This window comes from Scyliorhinus torazame, chromosome 17 (genome assembly GCF_047496885.1).
Source record: "Scyliorhinus torazame isolate Kashiwa2021f chromosome 17, sScyTor2.1, whole genome shotgun sequence".
In the NCBI taxonomy this organism is placed as follows: domain Eukaryota; kingdom Metazoa; phylum Chordata; class Chondrichthyes; order Carcharhiniformes; family Scyliorhinidae; genus Scyliorhinus; species Scyliorhinus torazame.
The window spans coordinates 135,509,865-135,534,438 of NC_092723.1; the positions used below are offsets into that span (position 1 = coordinate 135,509,865).

The window sequence follows — 24,574 nt, forward strand, 5'->3', positions numbered from 1 at the left end:
GAGCACCCTACCCAAGGTCAACACCTCCACCCTATCCCCATACCCAGTAACCCCATCTAACCGTTTTTGGACACTAAGGGCAATTTAGCATGGCAAGTCCACCTAACCTGCACACCTTTAGACTGTGGGAGGAAACCGGAGCACCCGGAGGAAACCCACACAGACACAGGAAGAACGTGCAGACTCCACACAGACAGTGACCCAAGCCAGGAATTGAACCTAGGACGCTGGAGCTGTGAAGCAACAGTGCTAACAACTGTGCTACCTTGCCACCTTTTTGCGGGAAAGTGAAATTTAGATGGCCTGCTGAAGGTCTAGGGATGGTTTGACTAGCAACTTCCTTTGAGTAGACGTGTTATTTATGCCACAGACCAAACGGTTGCGCAGCATTTTGGAAAGGGAAGTTCCATATTCACAATATTTGGCTAATTTTCGTAGCCTCGACAAACACTCTGTTACGGACTCTCCAGGGGTCCTCTCTACTATATTAAAATGGTACCTCTGTACTATAATGGGCCGTGTTGGGTTGAAGTGTTGCCCCACTCGGATCACCAGTTTTTCAAAAGTTTTAGTCTCTGGCGCTGCAGGATATGTAAGGTTTTTTATCACTCCATAAGTATGAGCTCCACAGGCAGTCAGGAATATTACTGTCTGTCGATCAACACCAGTGATAGTGTTCGCCCAGAAAAGGTAATGCATGTGTCTGCATACTGTGTCCAATCCTCTAAGCTTACGTCGAACACGTCCAATCTTCCGAACAAAGAAATATTTGTAAAAAAAACAATTCTCCAACTTTAGCCCAGCAGTGAAAAGGCGGTGATGGTGCAGCAGCATCGACAGTAATCCAGTTTTATTCTCATCGCCAGTTTAGTAGGCCACAAACAAGTCCGAACTGAGATGGTCAAAAGGAAACTTGGTTTATTGCAAAGCAATTATATTTATAATTTACATCAGATCCCAGTCAGGTCTGCCATGTCGGTTCCATAACTGGCTGACTTTATACAGATCGCAATCATGAATGTCCTCAGGCTCTTAGTGGGGGAGCTTGTATTCGGCAAGATTCATGGGGAGGCTGATTGCTCCAACCCCCCCAGGTCTCGTGCGGGTTATAACAACCATTAAACTCCAACCAGGATCATCCGGGTCATAGTGCAAGACATATATCCCCAAAAAAGACATTATTGAATGTGCACCAGTATAAAATAAAGGATTAAAAGATGAGTGGATCCAGAGCTCGCAAAAACGCATCCACTCCTGTGGTCACATCACGTGATCCCCCCCCTTGATTGAGTTTTTAATGAGGTAACAGAGGTTGGATGAGGGCAGTGCAATGCATGAACGCAAAATTGATGCTATATACCATAAAAGGAGCATACTGCCCTGGATTGGCAGTAACAGTGTGTCCAGTCCATAGGATGGAGGGTGATGACGGCCCGCTCTGGGACGAGCTCTGGTGCTCCACATCATTTGACAACATCTAACTCCTGCCCATGGTAGCACTTTCCACTGTCCTCCTGAACGACCCTGCATGCGAGCTGGCCATTCCATCACATGGCCTACTGAATCCTTGGGGTGGCGGAGATGGGGACTGTGTGTGTATGGGGTGGGAGGGGGTGGTTGGAAAGGATAGGGGTAGGACACTGGAGTGGTGAACACTGGCAGGACTGGCCAAGCCCACCCCCAATGGCCATCCATACTCCACCCCACCCCCCCCCCCCCCCCGCCACCTCTACGGCCAGCCCAGACCAGCCCATCCCACCCCTCACACCCTTCTGACAGAGCATCGAGGCAGGTTGTAACATTGTGAACAGGTGTTTAATGTGAACAAGTGAACATACATGCCCTAGACCCTATCGTTATACTGTGTCTGCTGACAGCATCAGCCGCATGACAACTTAGCTGGTGTCTACCTTTCTGGCCTTATGGGGCCTTACGCTACGTCTAGGTGGATCCCCAGGTGGTAAATCAGGAGTTGAGACGGTTTGCTGCGATTCCCGGCCTGTGATCTGGGTCCCCTTTGGTGGCCGTTTTCTGGGGCGAACGGGGCTGAATGGGCCCGACTGCTCCCCGGGAGTCCCAGATGGCGTGGTGCTGCCCTATTCTGCCCTCTGTCCAACAGATGCGCCAGGGATGGGAGGGGTGTCCGAGATGCTGTGCTGTTCCGGCACCTCACCTGCGGGAGTCACCGTCATGGGCCTCATCACCTCTACCTCCCTCAGGTGCCCGATGGCCCCCAGTCTACTCCATGGGACAGGGGTGTGACAGGAGCTAACCCCTGAGGCTCCCCTGCCACCTACCACTGCCCGCCTTGGGGGGGCCCACACCCGATGTTCTCCATGTCTCGATGTTCACGCCATGGATCACAGGGAATGCACTACTTGCCTCTGGGACTGCGCCACATCTCTGCGACTGTGTCACCACCACCTGGGTATGCCACATTAAACAGTGACTGCGCCACCTCCCTCTGGGTCTGTGCCACATTAGCCAGCGCCTGGGCAATGCGGCTGATGCTGTCAGCCATGACTCACGGTGACTCGGCCACGTTCTGGCCATTGTTCAGGTGGCCCTTGTACATGGCTGCCTGTGATAGGGCCCAAGGCCTCATGTCTTGGACATCCTGATCCATGGCCGAAACCTGTGTCCTCAAGGCCTCCACTGCAGATGCCACCCGTGCGGTGTTGGCCTGAATGGCACACATGGTCGGCACCACCTCCTGCTCCTGCAGGCGGTTTGACTCTTCTAACTGCACCTGCAGGCGCTGGATGGTTGCCGACACCCCCTCTTGAATGTCCCTGTCTCTGCGACTGCATCTCCACTATCAATGGGACCGCCATTTCCAGGAGACCGAAACCCATCTGGATGACAGCTCGTCCCTGGGATCAGGCAGTCTTTCAACCGTCCGCCCTCTTGGGGGTTCCTACCTCCACCCGTTGTACCACTGTGATGAACGGTGACTGTAACACTGTACCTTGTCATCATGTAAGGTGATGTCCCCTTTAAGACCGGTCTTGGAACCCTGGGGGACTCCGCCTCCGGCTCCGCCCATCTGGGAGCCGTATATAAGGGGCCGCCTTCTGGGCAGCACCTCTGTTAGCACACGTCTCGGCACCAGGCTAGTTCTTAGCTTATTAAAGCCTTCTTTACCGTTTACACTCTAAGCGTCGTTATTGAGGGTACCACAACCACGCACGTGTATGGTGCACACCAGATAGTGCCCCAGGAGCCTCTTCACTAAAGTGCCCAACTGAGGTGAGTGTCTCCAGGGTGGTGGAAAGTGTTGGAGACAGCTGTGACCGTCAGCGTCATCCCCGGACCGGTGCTCCGTGTCTCGGGCTGCGGGTCGAGGGGTCCCATCAGTGTCCGTTTCCTCCTCGTGTATGTGTGTGTGTGTGTGTGTGCGTGGAGTGCTTATATGCAACTTCAGCTTGTCAGCCTCTCGTGTGTCAATCCCGATTCCGGAGAATCGGACACCGTTTTTCATTGGCATCAGTTGTGTTCCACGTGGCACCGGCGCTAGCCTATTAATGGTTGATAAATTGCTCTGGGAATGGCGCCAATTATGCTGTCGTACAACACCACCGATTCACTCCCGGCATCAACATTTCGTTTCTGAAACTGAGAATTCCGCTGAAGGGGCTGGATTCCCCATTTCTGTGGCTAAGTTCCAATGCCACTGTGGGAACTGTGGTGTTTTACGACGCCAAAATCAGCGCCAAGCCCTCACTGATTCCGGGACCGGTGAGGGGCTAGCAGCAGTGGCAGGTAAAACTCCCGGCTCCCACACCAAAAATGGCCTTGAATGACATCGGCTGTGCATGGAATACGGCCCCACAGAACACCCCCTGCCAGTCGTCCCAGCCCTCGCGGAATCCCCACCGGCCAGCAGCATGGCTCCCAGCTGACTGTGACGGCGCTGGACACAGTCCGCGGCCACCACGCCGGGTTCTGACCGCTCAGACCACGCATCAACTGCACGGTTGGGAACTTAGCCCATCGGGAAGTGGAACTAACTGGGTTGGTTTTTAAAAGTGTTGACCCAGATTCAATGGTCAAATGGCCGCCTTTCTGCTGTACTATTTTAGGAGTGGGGATGTTTGCGATTTTCTCCTTCGAATGCAGGTTGTAAGGATTTGGGATTCCTGCTCATCATTGTCATCCAGTGAGTCCTACTGGAAAGTCTACATGTGCACGTTAAATGAAGGCAAAATTAGGCTTGTCAGTGTATCACACCACACCAGATAACCCGTTGCGACCCATGACCTTACCCTCACAAATAATTGTTACTTGGGCAAGATACTGTGGGGTTCATATCCCAGGAAGAGTCAGCATACTCAAGGAAATCAAATTCAATAAAAGTAAAGCTCCCATACAGTGACTAAATGTGATTTTCCATTTGTTTCAGACTGTTTGTGCTGGTCCTGGTGGTAGTATCTATTTTATGGCTTCCTCTGGTGCAAATGAGCCAAGGTGGTCAGCTCTTTATATATATCCAATCCATCACCTCCTACCTGACGCCACCAATCGCAGTGGTGTTTATAACCGGCTGCTTTTGGACACGAACAAATGAAAAGGTGAGTTGTTTATTTCCTGATTTGTTTTGCAGCCTTCCTGGTAGCTAAATTGGTACGGAGCTGAATCATTCAGACTAGAATATCCCAGGGTTGATTTCTGGCCTGTTCTGAGTTAGCTAATCAGAAACAATGGGAGTGAATTCAACTACTTGTGAGCCCTGGCATCCTCCCATTGTGATGAACTGAGGGGGAGCCAGTTGATGTGGTTCATTTAGACGCTCAGAAGGCATTTTACAAAGTCCCACATAAGAGATTAGTGTAGGAGACTTCCGGTGGCAGCCATGGAGTGATGGTCACACACAAGGCGGCTCCTGCTTGAGGGTGTTGGTTTTGTTCCCTTTTACCTGAACATTGGGGAATTTCGGCGGAAAATTGTGCGGAGAGTGGAGAGGATAAGTTCTCCTCCGGGTGGGCATGTCTGCGGGTTACCAAACTTGACAGAGGACAGTGAGAGTCCTGGCTCAAGAGTTGGAGGAGACTCATGGCGCAGCATCGGTTCTAAAAATGGCAGAGGGGGAAGCTTATCGTCGACTGGAAAGATGTAAATGGAACAGTTGATGAGCTTCATTATGGTCGAATTTTGGCGGCAACGTAAAGAATTGCAGAATGACTGGTCGAAGGCGATTGAGGGGGCAGTGGCACCTCTTCCCGGGACCTTGAAATAGGTGGAGAAGAGACTCGAGGTGCAGGGGTAACGATCCAGAAGATGGAGAAGGTGGTGTCTGACCAGAATGATCAGTTTGAGGTGGAGACGCCAATCCTGGGGGGCCATGTGTAAAACTCTGCGAGCAAAGTTGGAGGACCAGGAAAATAGATCCCGGCGGCAGAAGGGATTGTGGGGTTTCTGGAGGGAGTGGAGGGAACGGATGCAATGGGCTATGTTGTGAGGCTACATTGGTGGAAGAGAAGGTGCCGGACAAGGCTCCAGAGGTGGATCGGGCCCATAGGTCTCTGAGGCAGAGGCCAAGAGCGAGGGAGCAGCCCCGAGTGGTGATTCTGCATATGCACAAGTTCCAGGTCAAAAGAGGTGGGCCAGGGCATGGCGGGACTGTGAGTGGGAAGGAAACCGAATCTGGATCTATCAGGACATTTGAGCGGAGCTGGCCAGGAGACGGGTGGAGTTCAACAAGACCGAGGCAGTGCTGTATCAATGCCAGATTTGGTTTGGGATGTTGTACCTGGCCAGACTTTGGGTAAAGTTTGAGGGCTGGGAAATTACTTTGGGACATCAGAGGAGGTGAATTATTTTATTAAGGAACATAAACTGGGGGGAGGGCCGAGGGGAGACCTTTGGTAGAAGAAATGTTATCTCTGTGAACGTTTGTTATCTGTTTTTGTTTGCTGATTGGGAAAAGTTGTTGGGGGGTGGTAGCAACCCCCGTTTTTGTAGGTTTTTTTTTGTATCTTTTACATTTTTTGTATTGTTAGTACATTTTGTATTTCTTGTATTTTGGTATTTTTGTACTGAAGTTTAATTGCTGCTTGTTTTGGAGGGGGCGCCACTTTGGTATTGGGTGTGCAGTGTTTAGTTTTAATGCTCTCTGTTGGTTATGCACTGCGCAGGGCATGAGGAGTTGCTGTGGGTGGGGTGGTTTGAGAATGCTCTATAGGGGGGGCCATGTTGGGATGATGTTTCTCGTCGTGGGTTGGGTGTGGGATATGGGGGGGTGGGAAGGGCTGTGAAAGTTCGTAATAGTGAGTGGGATGCTCGTGGGGATCCTGTGGTGTTGGTGAATGCATATGTGCCTAATTGGGATTATGCCGGATTTATGAAGAGGCTACTGGGGGCAATCCTAGACTTGGACTCTCACCAGCTGATTATGGGAGAATTTCAATTGTGTATTAGAACCGCGGGTGGATAGGTAGAGTCCTAGGTCAATGGGAAGGTTTAGAATGGTACAAGAGCTGGGAGGATTTATGGAGAGGATGGGATGGTGACCAGTGGAGGTTTGGGCACCCAGGAGCAAGGGAGTATTCCTTCTTCACGCATGTGTACAGGGTTTATTCCAGGGTTGACTTTTTTGTGGTGAGCCAGGCGATGCTGAGGGGGGTAGAAGGTGCGGAGTATGCGGTAATAGTGATTTCGGACCACGCTCCATACTTTCTAGACATGAGACTTTGGTTGGGTCAGGTGCAGAGGCTGGGGCTTTTAGCCGATAAGGAGTTCTGTGGGAAGGTATCGATGATTAAGAATTATGTTCCGCTCAATCAGAATGGGGTGGTATTGGCAGCCACGTTTTGGGAGGCCCTGAAGGTGGTGGTTTGGGGGAAATTATTTTGTTCGAGGTCCAAAAGGATAGGATGGGGAAGGAGGAGCATCGGCGACTGTTGGATGAGACACTGGAGGTGGATAGGAGGTATTCTGTGGCCTCGCACAAAGGAATTGTTGACGGAAAGAAAGAGTTGTAGGGGCAGTTTAACCGGTTGACACCAGGTAGGGTAGTGTATCAGCTACGGCGGGCGAAGTGGGTGCAGTATGAGTATGGGAAGAAGGTGAGTCACATGCAGGCCCACCAGCTGCAGCGGCAGACAGCTAGGGGGAGAGGGGAGGGGGGTGATGTTGCTAATATGGGTCAATTTTTGGATGGACTGGAGTTCCCGGAGTTGAAGGAGCCGTTAGGGCTAAAGGAAGAGTATTGGTACGATGCTGTCCGGGAAAGCACCGGGGCCAGATGACTTTCCAGCAGAATTTAATAAGCAGTTTGCGATGGAGCTGCCGCCCCCACCCCCCTACCCTTTTGGACATGTTTAATGAAGCAGTGAAAAAGGGGGAGTTGGCAGCTATGTTGGCGCAAGCATCTATTTCGCTCATTGGAGTGCGGGTTCTATCGGCCCATCTCGCTGCTAAACATGGAGGTAAAAGTTCTGGCAAGGGTACTGGTGAGAAGATTGGTTAAATTACGAGGAAAACATGTATAACCATTTGTGCCCAATGAACAAATACAATCTATTGCCATAGAGGGCGTTACTAATTCTCTGTATTTAAGACAGTCTCTCGGGGAATTCTGGGAGAAGCATAGTGAGAAGCACAAGGAGAAGCTGAGAGCAGATTGAATGTTAATTAGAGATAGATAGCACGAGGTCAAATCATAGTGTAGTTAATGACTAGATTGAATATTGAATACTGTAATACAGATTCAATATCATTTATTATCATCTGTAGCTCAGTAGAGTATTTGAACTTCATTTAATTAGGAGTGTAATAATAAATTAGTTTTGTTTCAATCTTTTGATTGGTATATTCTTTATCAACACTACATCGGGTCATTCTGGAAGAAAAGACAAATAATACAACATATTACCAATCATGGAAATATAACATGGTACCAAGTTATTACTGAAGCTATTTAGATAGATTAGTGAGAATCTAGCTATCAGAAAAAACTAGCGCACGACTCGAACTTAGAAGAACAGACCTGTTACTGCGAAACACCGAAGAATCCCAGACTCATGGAGAAAGTTCAATCTCTACGACAGCTCAGGATATCTGGTAAACTAGATGTTAACTGGCGAGTGTTCAAACAACAGTTTCAGCTATCTGATTTAAGTAATCTGCATATGATTTAAATAATGCAAGTAATGATCAGAAATTAGCATTATTTCTAACGATGGCTGGTCCACAAGCCGTAGAACTGTATAACTCATTTCAATTTGCAAGGTGTGTAGGTAAGACTAAATATGATGTTGACATAGCAAACTTTGATCTGCACTACAAGATACAGATTAATGAGACATATGAGCGTTTTGTCTTTAAGAAAAGGATGCAAAAAAATGGGGAGTCGATTGATTGCTTCGTGACTGATGCAAAACTCAAAGCTCAAACATGTAATTTCTTAATCCTGACTGATTCAATGATCAGAGACCAAATTGTATTTGGAATAGTAGATGATAAACTCAGGGAATGTTTGCTAGACAGAAAGATCTCCAGTTTGAAAATGCTATCAAAGTGTGTCGAATGCATCAATTGTCCAACAGTCAATATACTGAAATTCTGCAGAAAGAAAAGGACTCAAAAACAAACCGTGAGGTAGAATGCGTTGGAGCTGTGGCGCAGCTCAGAAAAATGCACGTTTCAGATGGCAGCCATGTTGTGCATGCGCATTCCTGACCTATACATGTGCACTTCGCCAATTACCCAAAATGGAAGAAGACCGATCTGCGCATGCGCGAAGGCACTGTATGCGTGACAACATGATGTGTGGACACCGGGCAGCATGGTGGCACAGTTGTTAGCACTGGGACTACAGCGCTGAGGACCCGGGTTTGAATTCCAGCCCTGGGGCACTGTCTGTGTGGAGTTTGCACATTCTCCCCGTGTCTGCGTGGGTTTCACCCCCACAACCCAAAGATGTGCTGGTTAGGTGAATTGGCCATGCTAAATTGCCCTTAATTGGGAAAAAAAATAATTGGGTACTCTAAATTTATTAAAACAAAATGATGTATGGACGCTGTGGACACGCCCACCCACAAAAATGTCCAGCACGAGGAAAAACTTGCTCATAATGTGGCAAACTCTACCACTTTGCTGTGCAATGCAGAACATCACTTAAAATGACACAAATTAAATCTACGAATCTAACTAAAACACATATGAATGTAAGACGTGTAGGCACAACAGAAGAAGCTTATCAGAAAGAGAATTTTTCCAATGATCTTGATGCTTAGAAGATAACATTTTTCAATAATGCCTACAAAGAAGGTATGATACCACAGATGCTTCATCTCCTCCTAACATAGTTTGTTCTATTAACACAGAATCTGAATGGAACACAATGCTTCAAGTAAATGGTTCTGAAATAATTTTTAAACTTTATACAGGAGCTTCTGCGAACTTGCTAAACAAGCATGACCTTTCGCAACTGAGACAACCTCCTAAAATCAAGAAAACAGATTGTCAATTGTGTGATTATAATGGCAACGCTATCACCTCATTGGGATCTTGCTATTTATTGGTTACAAATCACAACACTGCCATAACTGTAAGATTTAAGATTGTTGAATCGAACAGATCTTCTTTCTGAGGTGCGCAAGCCTGTAAGGATCTTCACCTAGTTCAAAGAATTTATAGCGCAAGTTCACCTCTTCACATGTTCAGGAAGACATACAAGGAATTCTTGATCACTTTCCTTGCGTCTTTGAAGGACTGGGTACTCTTCCCTATCAATATAAAATTCAATTGAAGCCAGAGGCCAAACCAGTGGTACACCCTCCAAGAAGAATTCCAGCACCGCTTCGTGAAAGATTAAAGCAAGAACTTGAATATATGCAAAATCTTGCCATAATATCCAAAATAACAGCACCGACTGACTGGGTCAGTTCAATGGTGTGTATAAAGAAACCTTCTGGGGAATTAAGAATATGCATCGGTCCAAAAGATCTTAATAAAAATATTAAGCAAGAGCACTATCCAATACCCAAGCGTGAAGAAATCATCAGCAAGATGGTGAATGCTAAAATATTTTCCAAAATGGATGACTCCAGAGGATTTTGTGATTAGATGATGTCAAGCAAGAAATTGTCTACGTTCAACACACCGTTTGGTCGATACTGTTTCAATAGAATGCCATTTGGTATTATTTCAGCATCGGAGATATTTTATCGAGTGATGGAACAAATGACTGAAGATATTGAAGCAGTAAGAGTTTACGTGGATGATAGCATTGTCTGGTCATATACACGTGAAGAGCACAATGCAAGGCTGTTGCAAGTCTTCCAACGAGTACATAAATTTGGTTTAAAACTGAACCGAGCCAAATGTAATTTTAGTGTCTCAACCCTCCTGGGAGATCAAATTTCGGAACATGGTGTGCTACCTGACAATGCCAAATTGCTGCCATACAGAAAATGACAGTCCCAGAGGACAAGAAAGCTGTGTTGAGATTCTTGGGTGTTGTGAATTTTCTGGGGAAGTTCATTCCTAACCTCTCATCTAGAATTACAGCTTTTGTGACATCTCATCAAAAAGTCTACCACATTTTCAAGGACTGACACTCAAAAAGAATGGATCGATCTGGAAGTCACAATTGACTACTGTACCTCTTTTTTCTTTCTTTGACGCCGACAGAGAAACAATAATCTCAAAGGATGCAAGTCAAAGTGGAATTGGAGCAGTTCTTCCACAAAGAGATGACAATTCTTTGTGGACACCAGCTGCTTATGCTTCAAGAGCAATGACACCTACTGAACAAAGGTATGCCCAGATAGAAAAGGAATGTTTAGGTTTACTAACTGGAATTCTCAAGTTTCACGACTATATATGGCCTACCTATGTTCATGATCGAGACTGTTCACCGACCACTTGTTCACATCATTCACAAGGATTTGAATGACATGACACCAAGGTTACAGCGTATCTTTATGAAGTTACGCACATACGACTTTTGACTTGTATATACTCCAGGCAAGAAAGTGATAATTGCTGACACGTTATCTCATTCTGTCAACTCCGAAGAACGACCACCAGAACGTATTCAGCATATAGAAGCTCAAATGCAGTTTCGAACTGAAACTTTACCTGCTTCAGACGATAAACTGAAACTCATCCGTGATGAGACCAACAAAGATTCAATGTTACTTTGTGTCATAGACCGTTTAAACAATGGTTGGCCTAAAGGACACTGTTCCAAATATAGAAACATACAAGCTGAACTCACAGTTGTTGATGGATTATTACTCCGACTTGATCGCACAGTGATTCCTATGTCACTTAGACCCATGATTCTACAACAGATACATGAAGGTCATCTAGGCATTAAAAAATGCAAAAGAAGAGCCAGACAAGCTGTCTACTGGCCAGGCATCAACAAATCTTATTCTCGAGTGTGAAACATGTCAAAGACACCAACCTGCACAATGCAAAGAAAAACGTCTACCACATGCATTGGATAAAACTTCATGGTCAAATGTAGGAATCGACTTGTTTTATTGCAATTGTCATGATTACGTGTTAATCATAGACTACTTTTCAAATTATCCTGAAGTCATCAAGTTGTCAGACTTGACTGCCAAATCTGTTATCAAGGCTACAAAAGTAATCTTTGCAAGACATGGTATCCCGAACACAGTCATGACTGATAATGGACCGTGTTTTGATTGTTATAGATGGACAGAATTCTCCAAAGCATATAATTTTGCTCACATAACTTCAAGTCCTCACTATTTGCAATCAAATGGAAAAGTTGAGAAAGGGGTTCACATAGTGAAGCAACTTCTATAAAAATCCTTTGAATCTCATGCTGACATGAACCTTGCTTTACTCAACTACAGAGCAACTCCGCTTGCTACGGGTTTATCTTCAGCTCAATTGTTGATGAACAGGGTGTTAAGAACAACTCTTCCGTGCATTAGACTTCCTGATCCAGATCATCAGCACGTAATTTAAAAAATGCAACCTCAACTGGACATACAACAACAATACTACAATCAACACTGGATCCAGGTGATCACGTCAGGATTCGCATTCCTGATGGAGGTTGGTTTGCTATTGCTAAAGTGATTCGTCAAGCAGCACCATGCTCCTATATCATTCAAACGAATGAAGGTTCAATTGTTCGATGAAATCAACGAGCACTTTTGAAAATAAACCATCTAACAAGATTTTTCCAGATCTTCAAATGCATGAAAGTCTCTTTCACAATACTATGACATCTTCCAAGGTTATTGAAGATTCATCCAAATCGTTAAAAACTTCTGACACTCCGATTTCTTGGTTTGAGAAGATCATCCAGGATTAGAAGGAAGCGGACCGACTCAATTTGTGAATCATCACGGTTGGACTGTTTGATTATTAAGTTTTTTCACTCACATGTTAATTTCATATACATATCATGTATTATGTACCAATATTATATATTTTGTCCTTTAATAATAGAAAAATGTCTAATTAAAAAGGGATGTAATGATATGTATATAGTCAGGTTAGTGAAGGGTTAATAATTACATCTATGTGTAAATCAAACATTAGACGGCGTTACTAATTCAGACAGCTGCTCAGGGAATTCTGGGAGAAGTATGGTGAGAAGCTGAGAGCAGATTGAATGTTAATTAGCGATAGATAGCATGAGGTCAAATCATAATGTAGTTAGTGACTAGATAGAATATTGAATACTGTAATACAGATTCAATATCATTTATTATCATCTATAGCTCAGTAGAGTGTATGAACTTCATTTAATTAGTAGTGTAATAATAAATTAGTTTTGTTTCAATCTTTTGATTGGTATATTCTTTGTCAACACTACATCGGATCATTCTGGAAGAAAAGACAAAGAGTATAACATATTACCAATCCTGGAAATATAATATCCTAAATCAAGCAAAAGGTGGGATGGAAGATATTAATGATTATATGACCAAATGGCAGCTGAGAAATTCCAGATGTGAATAAGGAATGTGCCAGAAAATACTGAACACTGTCTGAGGCAGTTGTTACTCATGTCAACATCCTGTGTGGCAAAGGAACAATTCAAAATAAATACACTGGATTCTGATTGCAATTTTGTAGTGTCAAACTATGATGATAATGTTGTTACAATTGACCTCATTATCCTTAAGAAAGGGTTAATCAGTCAATGTTGTGCTTATTTACATAGGTTTACATGGATGATTTGGACTTTGGGACCAAGTGTAATGTGTCAATGTTCGCAGATGACACTAAGATGAGTGGTAGAGCAAAGTATGCAGAGGAGACAAAGTCTGCAGAGTGATTTAGATAGTTTAAGTGAGTGGGCAAGGGTCTGGCAGATAGAGTACAATGTTAGTAAATGTGAGATCATCCATTTTGGTAGGAATAACAGCAAAATGGATTATTATATAAATGATAAAAAGTTACAGCATGCTGCTGTGCAGAGGACCTGGGTGTCCTTGTGCGTGAATCGCAAAAAGTTGGTTTGCAGGTGCAGCAGGTAGTTAAGAAGGCAAATGGAATTTTGTCCTTCATTGCTAGAGGAATGGAGTCTAAAAACAGGGTTATGTTGCAGCTGTATAGGCTGCTGGTGAGACCACACCTGGAGTACTGTGTACAGTTTTGGTCTCCTTACTTGAGAAAGGATGTACTGGCACTGGAGGGTGTGCAGAGGAGATTCACTAGGTTAATTCTGGAGTTGAGAGGATTGGCTTAAGAGGAGAGACCAAGTAGATTGGGACTATATTCATTGGAATTTAGAATAATGAGGGAGAAACATATAAAATTATAAAGGGAATAGATAAGATAGAAGCAGGAGGATGTGTCCACTGGCTGGTGAAACTAGAACTAGGGGACATAGCCTCAAAATAAGGGTGAGCAGATGAAGAGGAACTTCTTCACCCAAAGTGTCATGAATCTGTGGAATTCTCTGCCCAGTGAAGCACTTGAAGCAAACTCATTAAATGTTTTTAAGGCAAAGATAGATAGATTTTTTGACCAGTAAAAAAAATAAAAGGTTATGGTGAGCGAGTGGGTAAGTGGAGCTGAGTCCACAAAAAGATCAACCATGATCTTATTGAATGGCGACACAGGTTCAAGGGGCCAGATGGCCTACTCCCGCTCCTAGTTCTTATGCTCTATTCTGGATGATGAGGTGTGGAGTGAGGCTCTTTGCAGGGTCGGCCCCACATCCTCTGATGCTTGGCTTAGTCTGATCCAGTTCAAGGTAGTGCACAGGACTCATTTGACGAAGTAGATGATTGACCTTTTTTTCTCTGGGGTGGAGGACAGGTATGAGCTTTGCTCTCCGGGGCCAGATGGCTTATTCCCACTCCTAACTCTTAAGTTCTTTTGTGCTCCTAATTTACAGGCTGAGTTTTATTGGGGGAGGTGTAGAAGCCAGGTATTTCTAATACACCTAATATAGGTAAAAGATAGCTATTTAGCGTAAATATTAAGCCCCAGTCAACAATTACAAAACATAACAGTTTTCAACTTTTAAATACATTTTTCAAGTCAGTGTCCAAGGACAGAACAAGACCCATAGCAACAACATTGCCTGATAAGATAACATGAAGGCTCCATTGTTATAATAGCCTGAACCATATTCCATAACTTATAAGGCTGAAACATTTTAGATTATTGCTTGAGATTTTAAAACAATTCAGCATAATTCACTTTGCTAGGTTGAAACAGACTATGATATACATTTTGCAAGTCATTTTGCAATAGCCGGGCCAGCATGGGACTGGTTTTTGCTGGCTTTGATAAAGCACAATATCGCATTCTTTAACATACATAAATATGCAAATATGCAACAAATAGAAGTAATGTTACATATTGAAGATATTGCCATCAAATCAAATGTGTTTGAGTCTAACCCAAACCAATTAGGATTATATTGGGGTGTGATTAGATGACTTAAGACAGATATGAAAGGGTATAACTAAAGAAGTTTTGGCCCGCCATTTTGAGTTTAGTTGTAGATTAGTTTTGGGATTAGTTTTTTTGATTAGTTTTGTAAGTATGTTCGGGTAGGTTTAGGTAGATTGGTAGCGTACATTTTTGTGGGTAGTTTGTTAGTTTTTGTTTCAATGGTTTGAAGCTGAAGATTAGCTCTCTCTCTCTCTCTTTTTCATATTTCATTTTCAGACTTTGACTTTTAAAGTTATTGTTGAGCTGTTTGCCTAAGCAAGAAGATAATGTCTGTGATTCTTTGAAAGCTTCAAATTGTCTACGAATTGCCTTTTAAATGACTTTCAAATTGTAATCAATAGAAGACGAATAAAACAATTCCTATTGGCACCTGAGAAGTTTTAACTTAAATTTCTACTGAGTTCCAGTAATCCGAAAGTGCTGCTGGTAACTGAATGGTAGAAATCCTTCAACTGGCTTAGGAGGGAAGGAGTTCGGATACGACCTTCGGAGAGGTTCAGTAATAATCGGAAGAGGCCCAGGCGATGACGGAAAGCTTCAAATTGTCTACGAATTGCCTTTTAAATGACTTTCAAATTGTAATCAACAGAAGACAAATAAAACAATTCTTATTGGCACCTGAGAAGTTTTAACTTAAATTTCTACTGAGTTCCAGTAATCGCAAAGTGCTGCTGGTAACCAAATGGTACAAATCTTTCAGGAGGTGATATTTCTTGCTCCCCTTGTAGATTATTGCTTGGTCCTGGTAGAATTGTTGAGGGCTGCCTGCAGCAGTGGTAATTTGCTAGGACAGCCTTAACGAGGTGACTCGGGGATTTCCGCCCTTCAGGCCAGAATCCCAGCAATGTCAGAACTTAGCTGTAGGCACTGTTGGGACTATACTCTGCCCCCAAAAAGAAGTATGTCATTTTCAGTCAACTGGACTAAATTGTGAATCCCAGGGTTTTTGGAATGGGCGGGACAGTGCATCATAGGGAGGTGGTTGGCATTTGAAGAACAGGGGGTGGTACAAATGGTGACGGGGTTACAATCTTGAGGGAAGGGCACCCTTGGTCACATTCCACTGCCTTCCACTGGCCCCTATATTATGACAGCAGAAGTGGAATTAAGCCCTTAACTGCTCCAGTCCTTGAGGTTCGGGTACACCCACAGTGCTAATAGGGAGGGAGTTGCAGGATTTTGACCCAGTGCCAGTGAAATAATTCACCAAGTCAGGATGGTGAGTGACTTGGTGAGAAACCTCCAGGTGGTGTTCCCATATATCACTTGCTCGTGTCCTTCTAGATGACAGTGGTCGTGGGTTTGGAAAGTGTTGCCTGAATTTTGTAAGGGCCCCGAAGAATCCAGCACGAGTTTTAAGGATACAAAATAATAACATTTATTTACTATAACAATATATACATAACAGTAGCAGTAACTTCCCTTGCTACCTTCTCCTTCCTCCTGGTTCCTGGACTGGCCAGCTTATTTATAGTAGGAGTTTCTCCACCCCCCTCATTGGGGAAGTTCATACTCCCATAGGATTGTGGGATAGTCATTAGCCCCCAGCCAATCGTCAGTAGGCAGGTTATAACATCCCTCCCCCCCAAAGTCCAAGGAATCCACCGTAGGCCCTGGCGAAGGAAGGCGTCAAACTCGTTTGGCCGCAGGCCGGACGCCATTTGCACGCGGCGCTGGATCAGGCGGCGTATAACGAGACGGAGACCGGCGCTTCCGTGATGAACGGCGCGGTTGTACATCCACGGCCTGTGGAGACGAGGATTCCCCCTCTGATTCATCCTGTGTCTCCATCTCGGAGTCAGAGTCTGCTGCCTCCGTCATGTCAGCGTCTCTATCCCCATTCGGTTCCGTCACGACCTGCGCAGGCTTCGAGTGAGGCACCAGTGGAAGATTTGGAGGACTACCTTCCCTTGTTTCTGGTCTTTGCCGCTGTTGAACTGAGCTCCGGGGGCGGGGAATCTTTTGCGGGGATGATCCTCTGGACCGGACGTGGTCTACATGTTTTCGCTGGAGACGACCCTGGGCTTGCACTTGGTACGATATAGGGCCCGTTTGGCGAAAGATTACACCAGGAACCCATTGGGCACCACCAGTAAAATTCCGCACGAATACTGGGTCACCGGGCGCAAACTGCCGAATCGGACGATGCCGAGACAATCCCGGTCCCTGCCGTTCTTGTGTGCGGCGTACTTTTGCGCCAATGTCCGGGAAGACCATACTAAGGCGGGTGCGAAGTCTCCGGCCCATTAGGAGTTCTGCGGGAGCTACCCCAGTCACTGTATGGGGGGTGGTCCTGTACGTAAACAAAAACCGAGCCAGTCTCGTGTCCATTGATCCGGAAGACTGCTTCTTTAGGCCTCTTTTGAACGTTTGCACTGCACGCTCTGCCAACCCATTTGAAGCCGGGTGGTAAGGGGCAGTGCGGATATGGCGGATGCCGTTCATCTTTGTAAACCTAGCAAATTCCTCACTCGTGAATGGAGTGCCATTATCCGTGACCAGCACCTCGGGGAGGCCATGCGTGCTAAATGATAAACGCATTTTTTCAATTGTTGCGCAGGACGTTGTCCCCTGCATCTTATGCACCTCCAGCCATTTGGGCTGGGCGTCAATTAGTAGAAGGAACATGGATCCCTGAAAAGGGCCTGCGAAATCTGCATGTAAGCGTGCCCAAGGCCGCCCTGGCCATTCCCAGTGATGTAGGGGCGCGGCCGGCGGAAGCTCCTGATGCTCCTGGCAAATGGAGCAGTTTTGGGCCACCTTCTCAATGTCGGTGTCGAGGCCTGGCCACCAGACATAACTCCGGGCCAACATTTTCATCTTGGTCACGCCCGGATGCCCATTGTGCAAGTCTGATAATATCAGCTCCTGGCCTTTTTCCGGGACAATCACACGCGTCCCCCACAAGAGGATGCCGTCTTCCACGCTGAACTCTGACAGCTTGGAGGAAAATGCCCGCAACTCGCCTGGGAGCTGTCTATGCTGCCCACCATACAGGACTATGTGCCGAACCTTTAACAAGACTGGCTCCGTCTGGGTCCACTCACGGATCTGTGATGCCGTGACAGGCAAGGTGTCCATAAAATTTAGGGTTGCAACCACCTCACTGGTCGTGGGGGTCGACATGGGGCCGGTCGATAAAGGCAATCGGCTCAGTGCGTCGGCATCTGCTATCTGCGTACCTGGTTTGTGCTCCAGAGAATACTCATATGCAGCAAGCAACAAAGCCCAGCGCTGGATCCGTGCAGAAGCAATGGGCGGTATTGGCTTATCCTCTCTGAAGAGTCCCAGCAGGGGCTTATGATCAGTCACGATAGTGAAATGGCGGCCGTACACATACTGGTGGAAGCGTTTCACCGCGAAAACCACTGCCAGGCCCTCCTTCTCGATCTGCGCGTACTTTTTCTCCGCTGCAGTCAATGTGCCGGAGGCGAAAGCTATCGGTCGCTCGGCCCCATTCTCCATCTTGTGGGACAGGACAGCCCCAATACCATACGGGGATGCATCACATGTGACGAGCAAAGGCTTTCCCGGATCATAGTGGGTTAGTAACCCAGACGACGACAATTGTTGCTTTACCCGCCGGAAAGCGGTTTCTTGCGGCTGATCCCAAACCCAGGTGTGATTTTTCTTTAGCAGCAGGGGCAAGGGGGCCAGCGTAGTTGCCAGATTGGGGAGGAACTTCCCGTAATAGTTTACGAGACCGAGAAAAGAACGAAGATCCGAAGTGTCAGTCGGGGTGGGGGCATGTTGAATTGCACGCACCTTCTCTGCGACGGGGTGCAGACCCTCGCGGTCCACCCGATAACCTAGGTAGACTACTTCTTTTGCCTGAAATACGCACTTTGTGTGACGTAAACGGACTCCAGCCTCCGAAAGGCGTTTAAGGACAGCCTCCAGATTTTCCAAATGCTCTTGCTCCGACGTCCCTGTAATCAACACGTCATCTAGGTAGGCAGCCACACGTGGTAAACCTCTCAAAATGCCTTCCATAACACGTTGAAAAATTGCGCAGGCAGAGGATACTCCAAAGGGCAACCGTGTATATTCATACAGGCCCCGGTGTGTGTTAATTGTTACATATGGTCGGGAGGCAGGGTCCAGCTCCAACTGCAGGTAGGCGTGACTCATATCTAATTTTGTGAATGAGAGTCCGCCTGCAAGTTTCGCGCAGAGATCCTCTATGCGAGGCATTGGGTATCGGTCAAGTCGGGAAACTGCATTCACTGTAAGTTTATAGTCGCCACACAAGCGAACTGTGGCATCTGGCTTCATTACTGGTACAATTGGTGCTGCCCAGTCAGCAAAACTGACGGGCCTGATAATACCCAAACTCTCCAAACGAGTGAGCTCCCCTTCTACCTTCTCGAGCAAAGCGTAAGGCACTGGGCGCGCCCGGAAATAGCGCGGCGTGGCTCCTGGTTCAACTTGGATACGGGCTACGGCCCCTTTTATTTTCCCCAAACCAGGCTGGAATACCTCTGGGTATCGTCCTAGCACCTCATTCAACCCTCCAGAAACTGTTTGGAGGATGTGCTGCCATTGCAACCGCAAATGGCGCAACCAGTCCCGACCCAACAGGCTGGGCCCATGGCCACGCACTACGATAAGTGGGAAACGCCCCTCCTGGCGTCCATAGACAACAGGGGTCATTGTAGTTCCTGCTATGTCCAGTGGTTCCCCCGTGTAGGTGGCCAACCTGGCCTGTGAGTCAGTTAATGTAAGGGTCTGTATACCCTGCTTGATGCGGTCGAATGTCCTCTGGGCGATCACGGAGACCGCTGCGCCAGTATCCAACTCCATCTCCAGCGGGTGGCCATTGACCCGTACTGTCACTTTAATGGGGGCCACACGGGGAGCTGCCACACAATGCAGCTGCAGGCAGTCGTCCTCCGTCTCCACGTCCTCAGGAGTGGTCGCCGCAGGTTCATCCACATGGAAGGTACGGCCTCTGGGCTGGTCCCAGTTATGGCCCCTGGGCTGGTCCCAGTTTCGGTCGGAACGACAGCGCCTCTGGCGTCCCCAGGACCGCCGTCCGCGACGGGGTCGGCGCCTACAAGTCTGACACGGACATGGCTCCTCATCCATTGGCTCTGGAGAAGGCTCCCTTCGGGGAGGAATGTCCGATGGCCACTGGCGTCGGTCTGGTCGTTGCCTCGCCCAAGGTACCGCAGGAGTGCGGGGGGACGTTTTTGGGCGGAAAGGGTTGCGCCCCAAGGCATGCACTTCCATTCCCTGTAGCTCCTGTACTCCTCGCTCTGCGCTCTCTCGGGACAAGACTATTTGTATTGCCTGTTGAAAAGTCAATGTTGGCTCCGCTAACAGCTTTCTCTGGGTGGCCGCATTGTTAATACCGCAAACCAAACGGTCGCGTAACATTTCTGACAAGGTCTCACCATAGTCACAGTATTCCGCAATCCCGCGTAGCCTGGATAAAAAAAATCGGCAAGGGATTCTCCAGGGGTCCTCTCAGCGGTATTAAACCGGTAACGCTAGACTATCGTGGACGGGGTTGGGTTAAAGTGTTGCCCCACTATATTCACAAGTTCGTCGAACGTTTTGGTGTCCGGCGCAGCTGGGTACGTAAGGCTCCTAATCACCCCAAATGTATGCGGCCCGCAGGCGGTGAGCAATATGACCACCTGGCGCTCGTTTTCAGTGATATTGTTTGCCCGGAAATAGTAACGCATCCGTTGTGTGTACTGGTTCCAGCTTTCCAGCGCAGCATCAAAAACATCCAAACGTCCGGACAGAGGCATGGTATAATAGAAAACAACTTCCAACCTGTATCCAACAAAAATCCAGGGAGGTGGCTTCCGCAGTGTAGACAGCTATTCACTTTTACCTTCGTCGCCAGTTTTGTAAGGGCCCCGAAGAATCCAGCACGAGTTTTAAGGATACAAAATAATAACATTTATTTACTATAACAATATATACATAACAGTAGCAGTAACTTCCCTTGCTACCTTCTCCTTCCTCCTGGTTCCTGTACTGGCCAGCTTATTTATAGTAGGAGTTTCTCCGCCCCCCTCATTGGGGAAGTTCATACTCCCATAGGATTGTGGGATAGTCATTAGCCCCCAGCCAATCGTCAGTAGGCAGGTTATAACACTGAGGAACCTTGGAGAGTTCCTGCAGTGCATCTTGTAGATGGTACACACTGCTACTACTGTTCATTGAGTGTGGAGAGAGTGAATGCATGTGGAAGGGGTGCCAATAAATCAGATTGCTTTGTCCTGGATGGTGTCGAGCTTCTTGAGTGTTTTTGGAGTTGCACTGATCCAGGAAATGGGATTGTATTCCATCACACTCCTGGCTTGTGCCTTGTAGGTGGTGGTCAGGCTTTGGAGTCAGGAGGTGAGTTACCCGCTACAGGATTCCTAACCTCTGACCTGCTCTTACAGCCACCAGGCAGAATTCAATGGAAACATTTCTGGCAGGAGTTTCCCAGCAGCTCAGCTAGCCAGTTCCCCACCATTATCCAATGACTCTTTTTTGGGGGGCCCTGGGGAGTATCTCACTGGTTTAGCCCATACTTAGGACCGGATTTTTCCGCCTGCCCACCGCAAGATTGCCATGGGCGGAGCGCAGACCATGTTAAGGTCCATTGCCCTTGGGCGGGAATTTCTGGTCGCTGGGCGGGCACGGCCGGAGAATCCCGGCCTTATACTTTTTTCCAGCACTGGGGAGCTGAGCTCCAAGATCGGGCAGCCATTTTGAAAGGGTACCCTGATCTCCAAGTGAGCTTGTAGGTCCCCCACACACCCCACCCATGGGCAATGTCACTCCCCCACACACATGGGCACTACCCCACGCCCTAAGTGAGGACACGCAGTTATGGGGTCCCTGGGGCCCCCCTCTTCAGGACCCCCTCCCTACCAGGACCCCCCATTTGTCACCCTCCCCAACCTCCCAGAGGCCCCTACCCCCTCACTCTTCAAACCCCTCCTCCACCATCCTTTCATGGGCATGCCTCCCTCAGCCCCTGAGCCTTAACAGTGCCACCCTGGCACCTGGGTACCCTTGCACTGCCACCTTGGCACCCAGACAGTGCGCCTGCCAGCTTGGCAGTGCCACCCAGGCATCTTGGCATCAGGGGACCCCTGATAACCTGGGGTACAAGGAGTACGATGATGATGAGATCGGAGCTCTGGATTACCATGAACTGGAAGGATGTATTCCGGTCCCCCAGGGGACCCCTGATAACCTGGGAGCCCCCCGCCCCAGGTGCCATTCCGCCTGGTCCACATTTGTGTGGATCAGTGCTGAATGGTGCCTGGCTGTAGCCTCGCTGGGGAGGCCAGTAGACCCCAGGTAAGCTCACCAAAGTTGGTCTTAAACTGACTTTGGCGAGCACCTTTTGGCACTGCCACTTTTGGGTGTGCTTTTGATTCTGACGTCACGCGGGACTTGGGTACATCCTACAAGGTGTGAAGGTTGCCAGAAAACCCATGGGAGGCCTCTCCCAGCATCCACCAGCCGCACTGCGCTCGAGCAAGAGTCAGTGCAGCCGGTGGATCGCGCCCACAGTATTTATATGGTTAACTCAGTTCAGTTTCTGGTCAATGGTAACCCCCAGGATGTTGATTGTGGGGGATTCAGTCATGGTAATGCCATTGAATATCAAAGGATGATGTTTTGATGCTCTCTTATTGGATCTCCTGTAATAGCTTACATGTGAATATGTCATTAAATATTTACTGAACTAAGGCATTAATATCTAACTCTCTCTATACAGGGTGCATTCTGGGGTCTTGTTATAGGGATTTGTATTGGCATTATTCGGATGATTTTGGATATGGTTTTCAATCCGCCACCGTGTGGCCAACCTGATGAGCGACCAACAATCGTCAGCAAAGTTCATTTCCTTTACTTTGCTCTCATCCTCAGTTTCATTACGCTACTTGTGGTGGTAATCATTAGTCTACTCACTCACCCTCCACCTCTGCAACAGGTAGGTTTAACAGAATCTTGTCAAAAAATGAGTTCGGAGTTCTCTAACTCTAATGGCTCCAGTATTTTAACCAAATATATATTGGCTACAGCCTAGAAGGCGGCTATTCGGTCTGTTGTGTCCATGCTGACTCTCTTCAAGAGCAATTCGCTTCACTGCCTTATCCCTTGGGCCTTACAAATTTTTCCTTTACAGATAATGATGGCAATTATCTTTTGAATGCCATGATTGAATCTACCTCTACCACCCAACAGAGTACAAAATACATGGAGCAGAGCTGGGGAAAATTTCCCTCTGAATGCCCTGAAAACACCTGTCAAATTCAATCATAGGGGTGATCAATGAAAAAGAAGTCTCCTGAAAAGTGAGGAGCTGCTCCTCTGCCTCCCCAGTCAAGTGTTTCTCAGCGGTGAGCAGTTGCTGGCAACAGGATTGTCCATTCCGCCGCTGGCCAATGGATTTTGCCATTGTAGCCACCCCATGCCATTGGGAAACCTGTGGGCAGGGGTTGCACTGCCGGCGTAATGGGGAATCCCACCAGTGGAGAATTCACCTGTCTGTCTCCCCCAACCTTGCTGCTCCAGCAGACAGAATCTGGATTGAAGGAGCAGCTTCGAGAGAAGTGCAGAACTCTCCCCATTCTGCCAAGAAAGCTACACAGCGGGATTCTCTGAGCATACAGGGCCCCCATTAAACCTGTGCACGGAGGTCTGCGAGATCCTGGACGGGTCCACATTCGGCGCCTGGAAGGGCCCCGTGGCGTAAAGGTGCAGGGCAATAGTCATCTTGACGGCTACCAGGTGCGGCTGTCCTCCCATACTCCTGCGATGCCAGATGCGGCTTAATCTGGCAGAGATGTCACATGGTCTCCCTGCTCAGCTGGAGTCTTAAGCGACAAGCTCAGACCAGCAGTTCCTTGAATGACAGGCCCTGCCGATACACACGGAGTATGATGTTGCTTCTCCTTCCCACCTGCTCCTTGGCCCATTGGGCTGCCGGCTCTCCACCCTCACTGGTTGGCCCTGTTCCTCTGGGTCATGCTCTGGTTCTGCAGGGCCATCCCTGAGCAGCTCCTGCTCGTACAGCCTCAGTGCATCCCCCAGGGCTGCAGTGGCTAGGACCATGCCTCATTGGATACCAAAATCCATTGTCCGCAAGGGGTAATGTGCGGACATGTTAGCATGGTGAGTACCCCCGTGCCTGATCAGGTATTGCACAACCTGCCCCTGCATGTCCCCTACCCACCCCCACTCGTTCCCCTGGCACTATGCCCTCTGCACCGCTCTGGCCCCAGCACCCATCCCTGCCAGCAGGAGTACTGGTGGCTGACTCTACATTTGTCAGTGGTACGCTCTTCGGCCCCTGGCTGGTGCCCTCCTGTGAGATCTACTGTTATCATCCTCCTTGGGTGGGCCACGTGATGCCCTGCCAGTAGGGTGGCGCCCGGGTGTGGGTGGGGTTGGGATGGTGGGGTCACACATACAGCCGGTGTCGCTCTGTGCAACTACAGGGCATGGTGGGCAGTCAGTGGGGTGCGCATCAAGATGACTGCCTTGTAGGCACGTGCCTGGTCACCCCCCTCCCCCCCCCCCCCCCCGCTACTCCCCCAGCCCTGGCATATGTCCCACCAGCTAGTGGCGAGACCGGCAGCCCATGGTTGCGCCTTTGCGAACATGTCCTACCTTTTCCCTCTCCCTCGGCAGCCACAGC

General features: G+C 47.8%; 1 protein-coding gene across 1 annotated transcript in view; it reads left to right on the top strand.

Annotated features, from left to right (window-relative positions):
- Positions 1–24,574, top strand: part of LOC140394170 (sodium/myo-inositol cotransporter 2-like) — a 402,805-nt gene that overhangs the window by 263,360 nt on the left and 114,871 nt on the right. The window contains exons 13-14 of the mRNA XM_072481110.1: positions 4,403–4,571; positions 22,649–22,864. Coding sequence (XP_072337211.1) covers positions 4,403–4,571; positions 22,649–22,864 — 385 coding nt within the window. The remainder of the gene's footprint in view (positions 1–4,402; positions 4,572–22,648; positions 22,865–24,574) is intronic.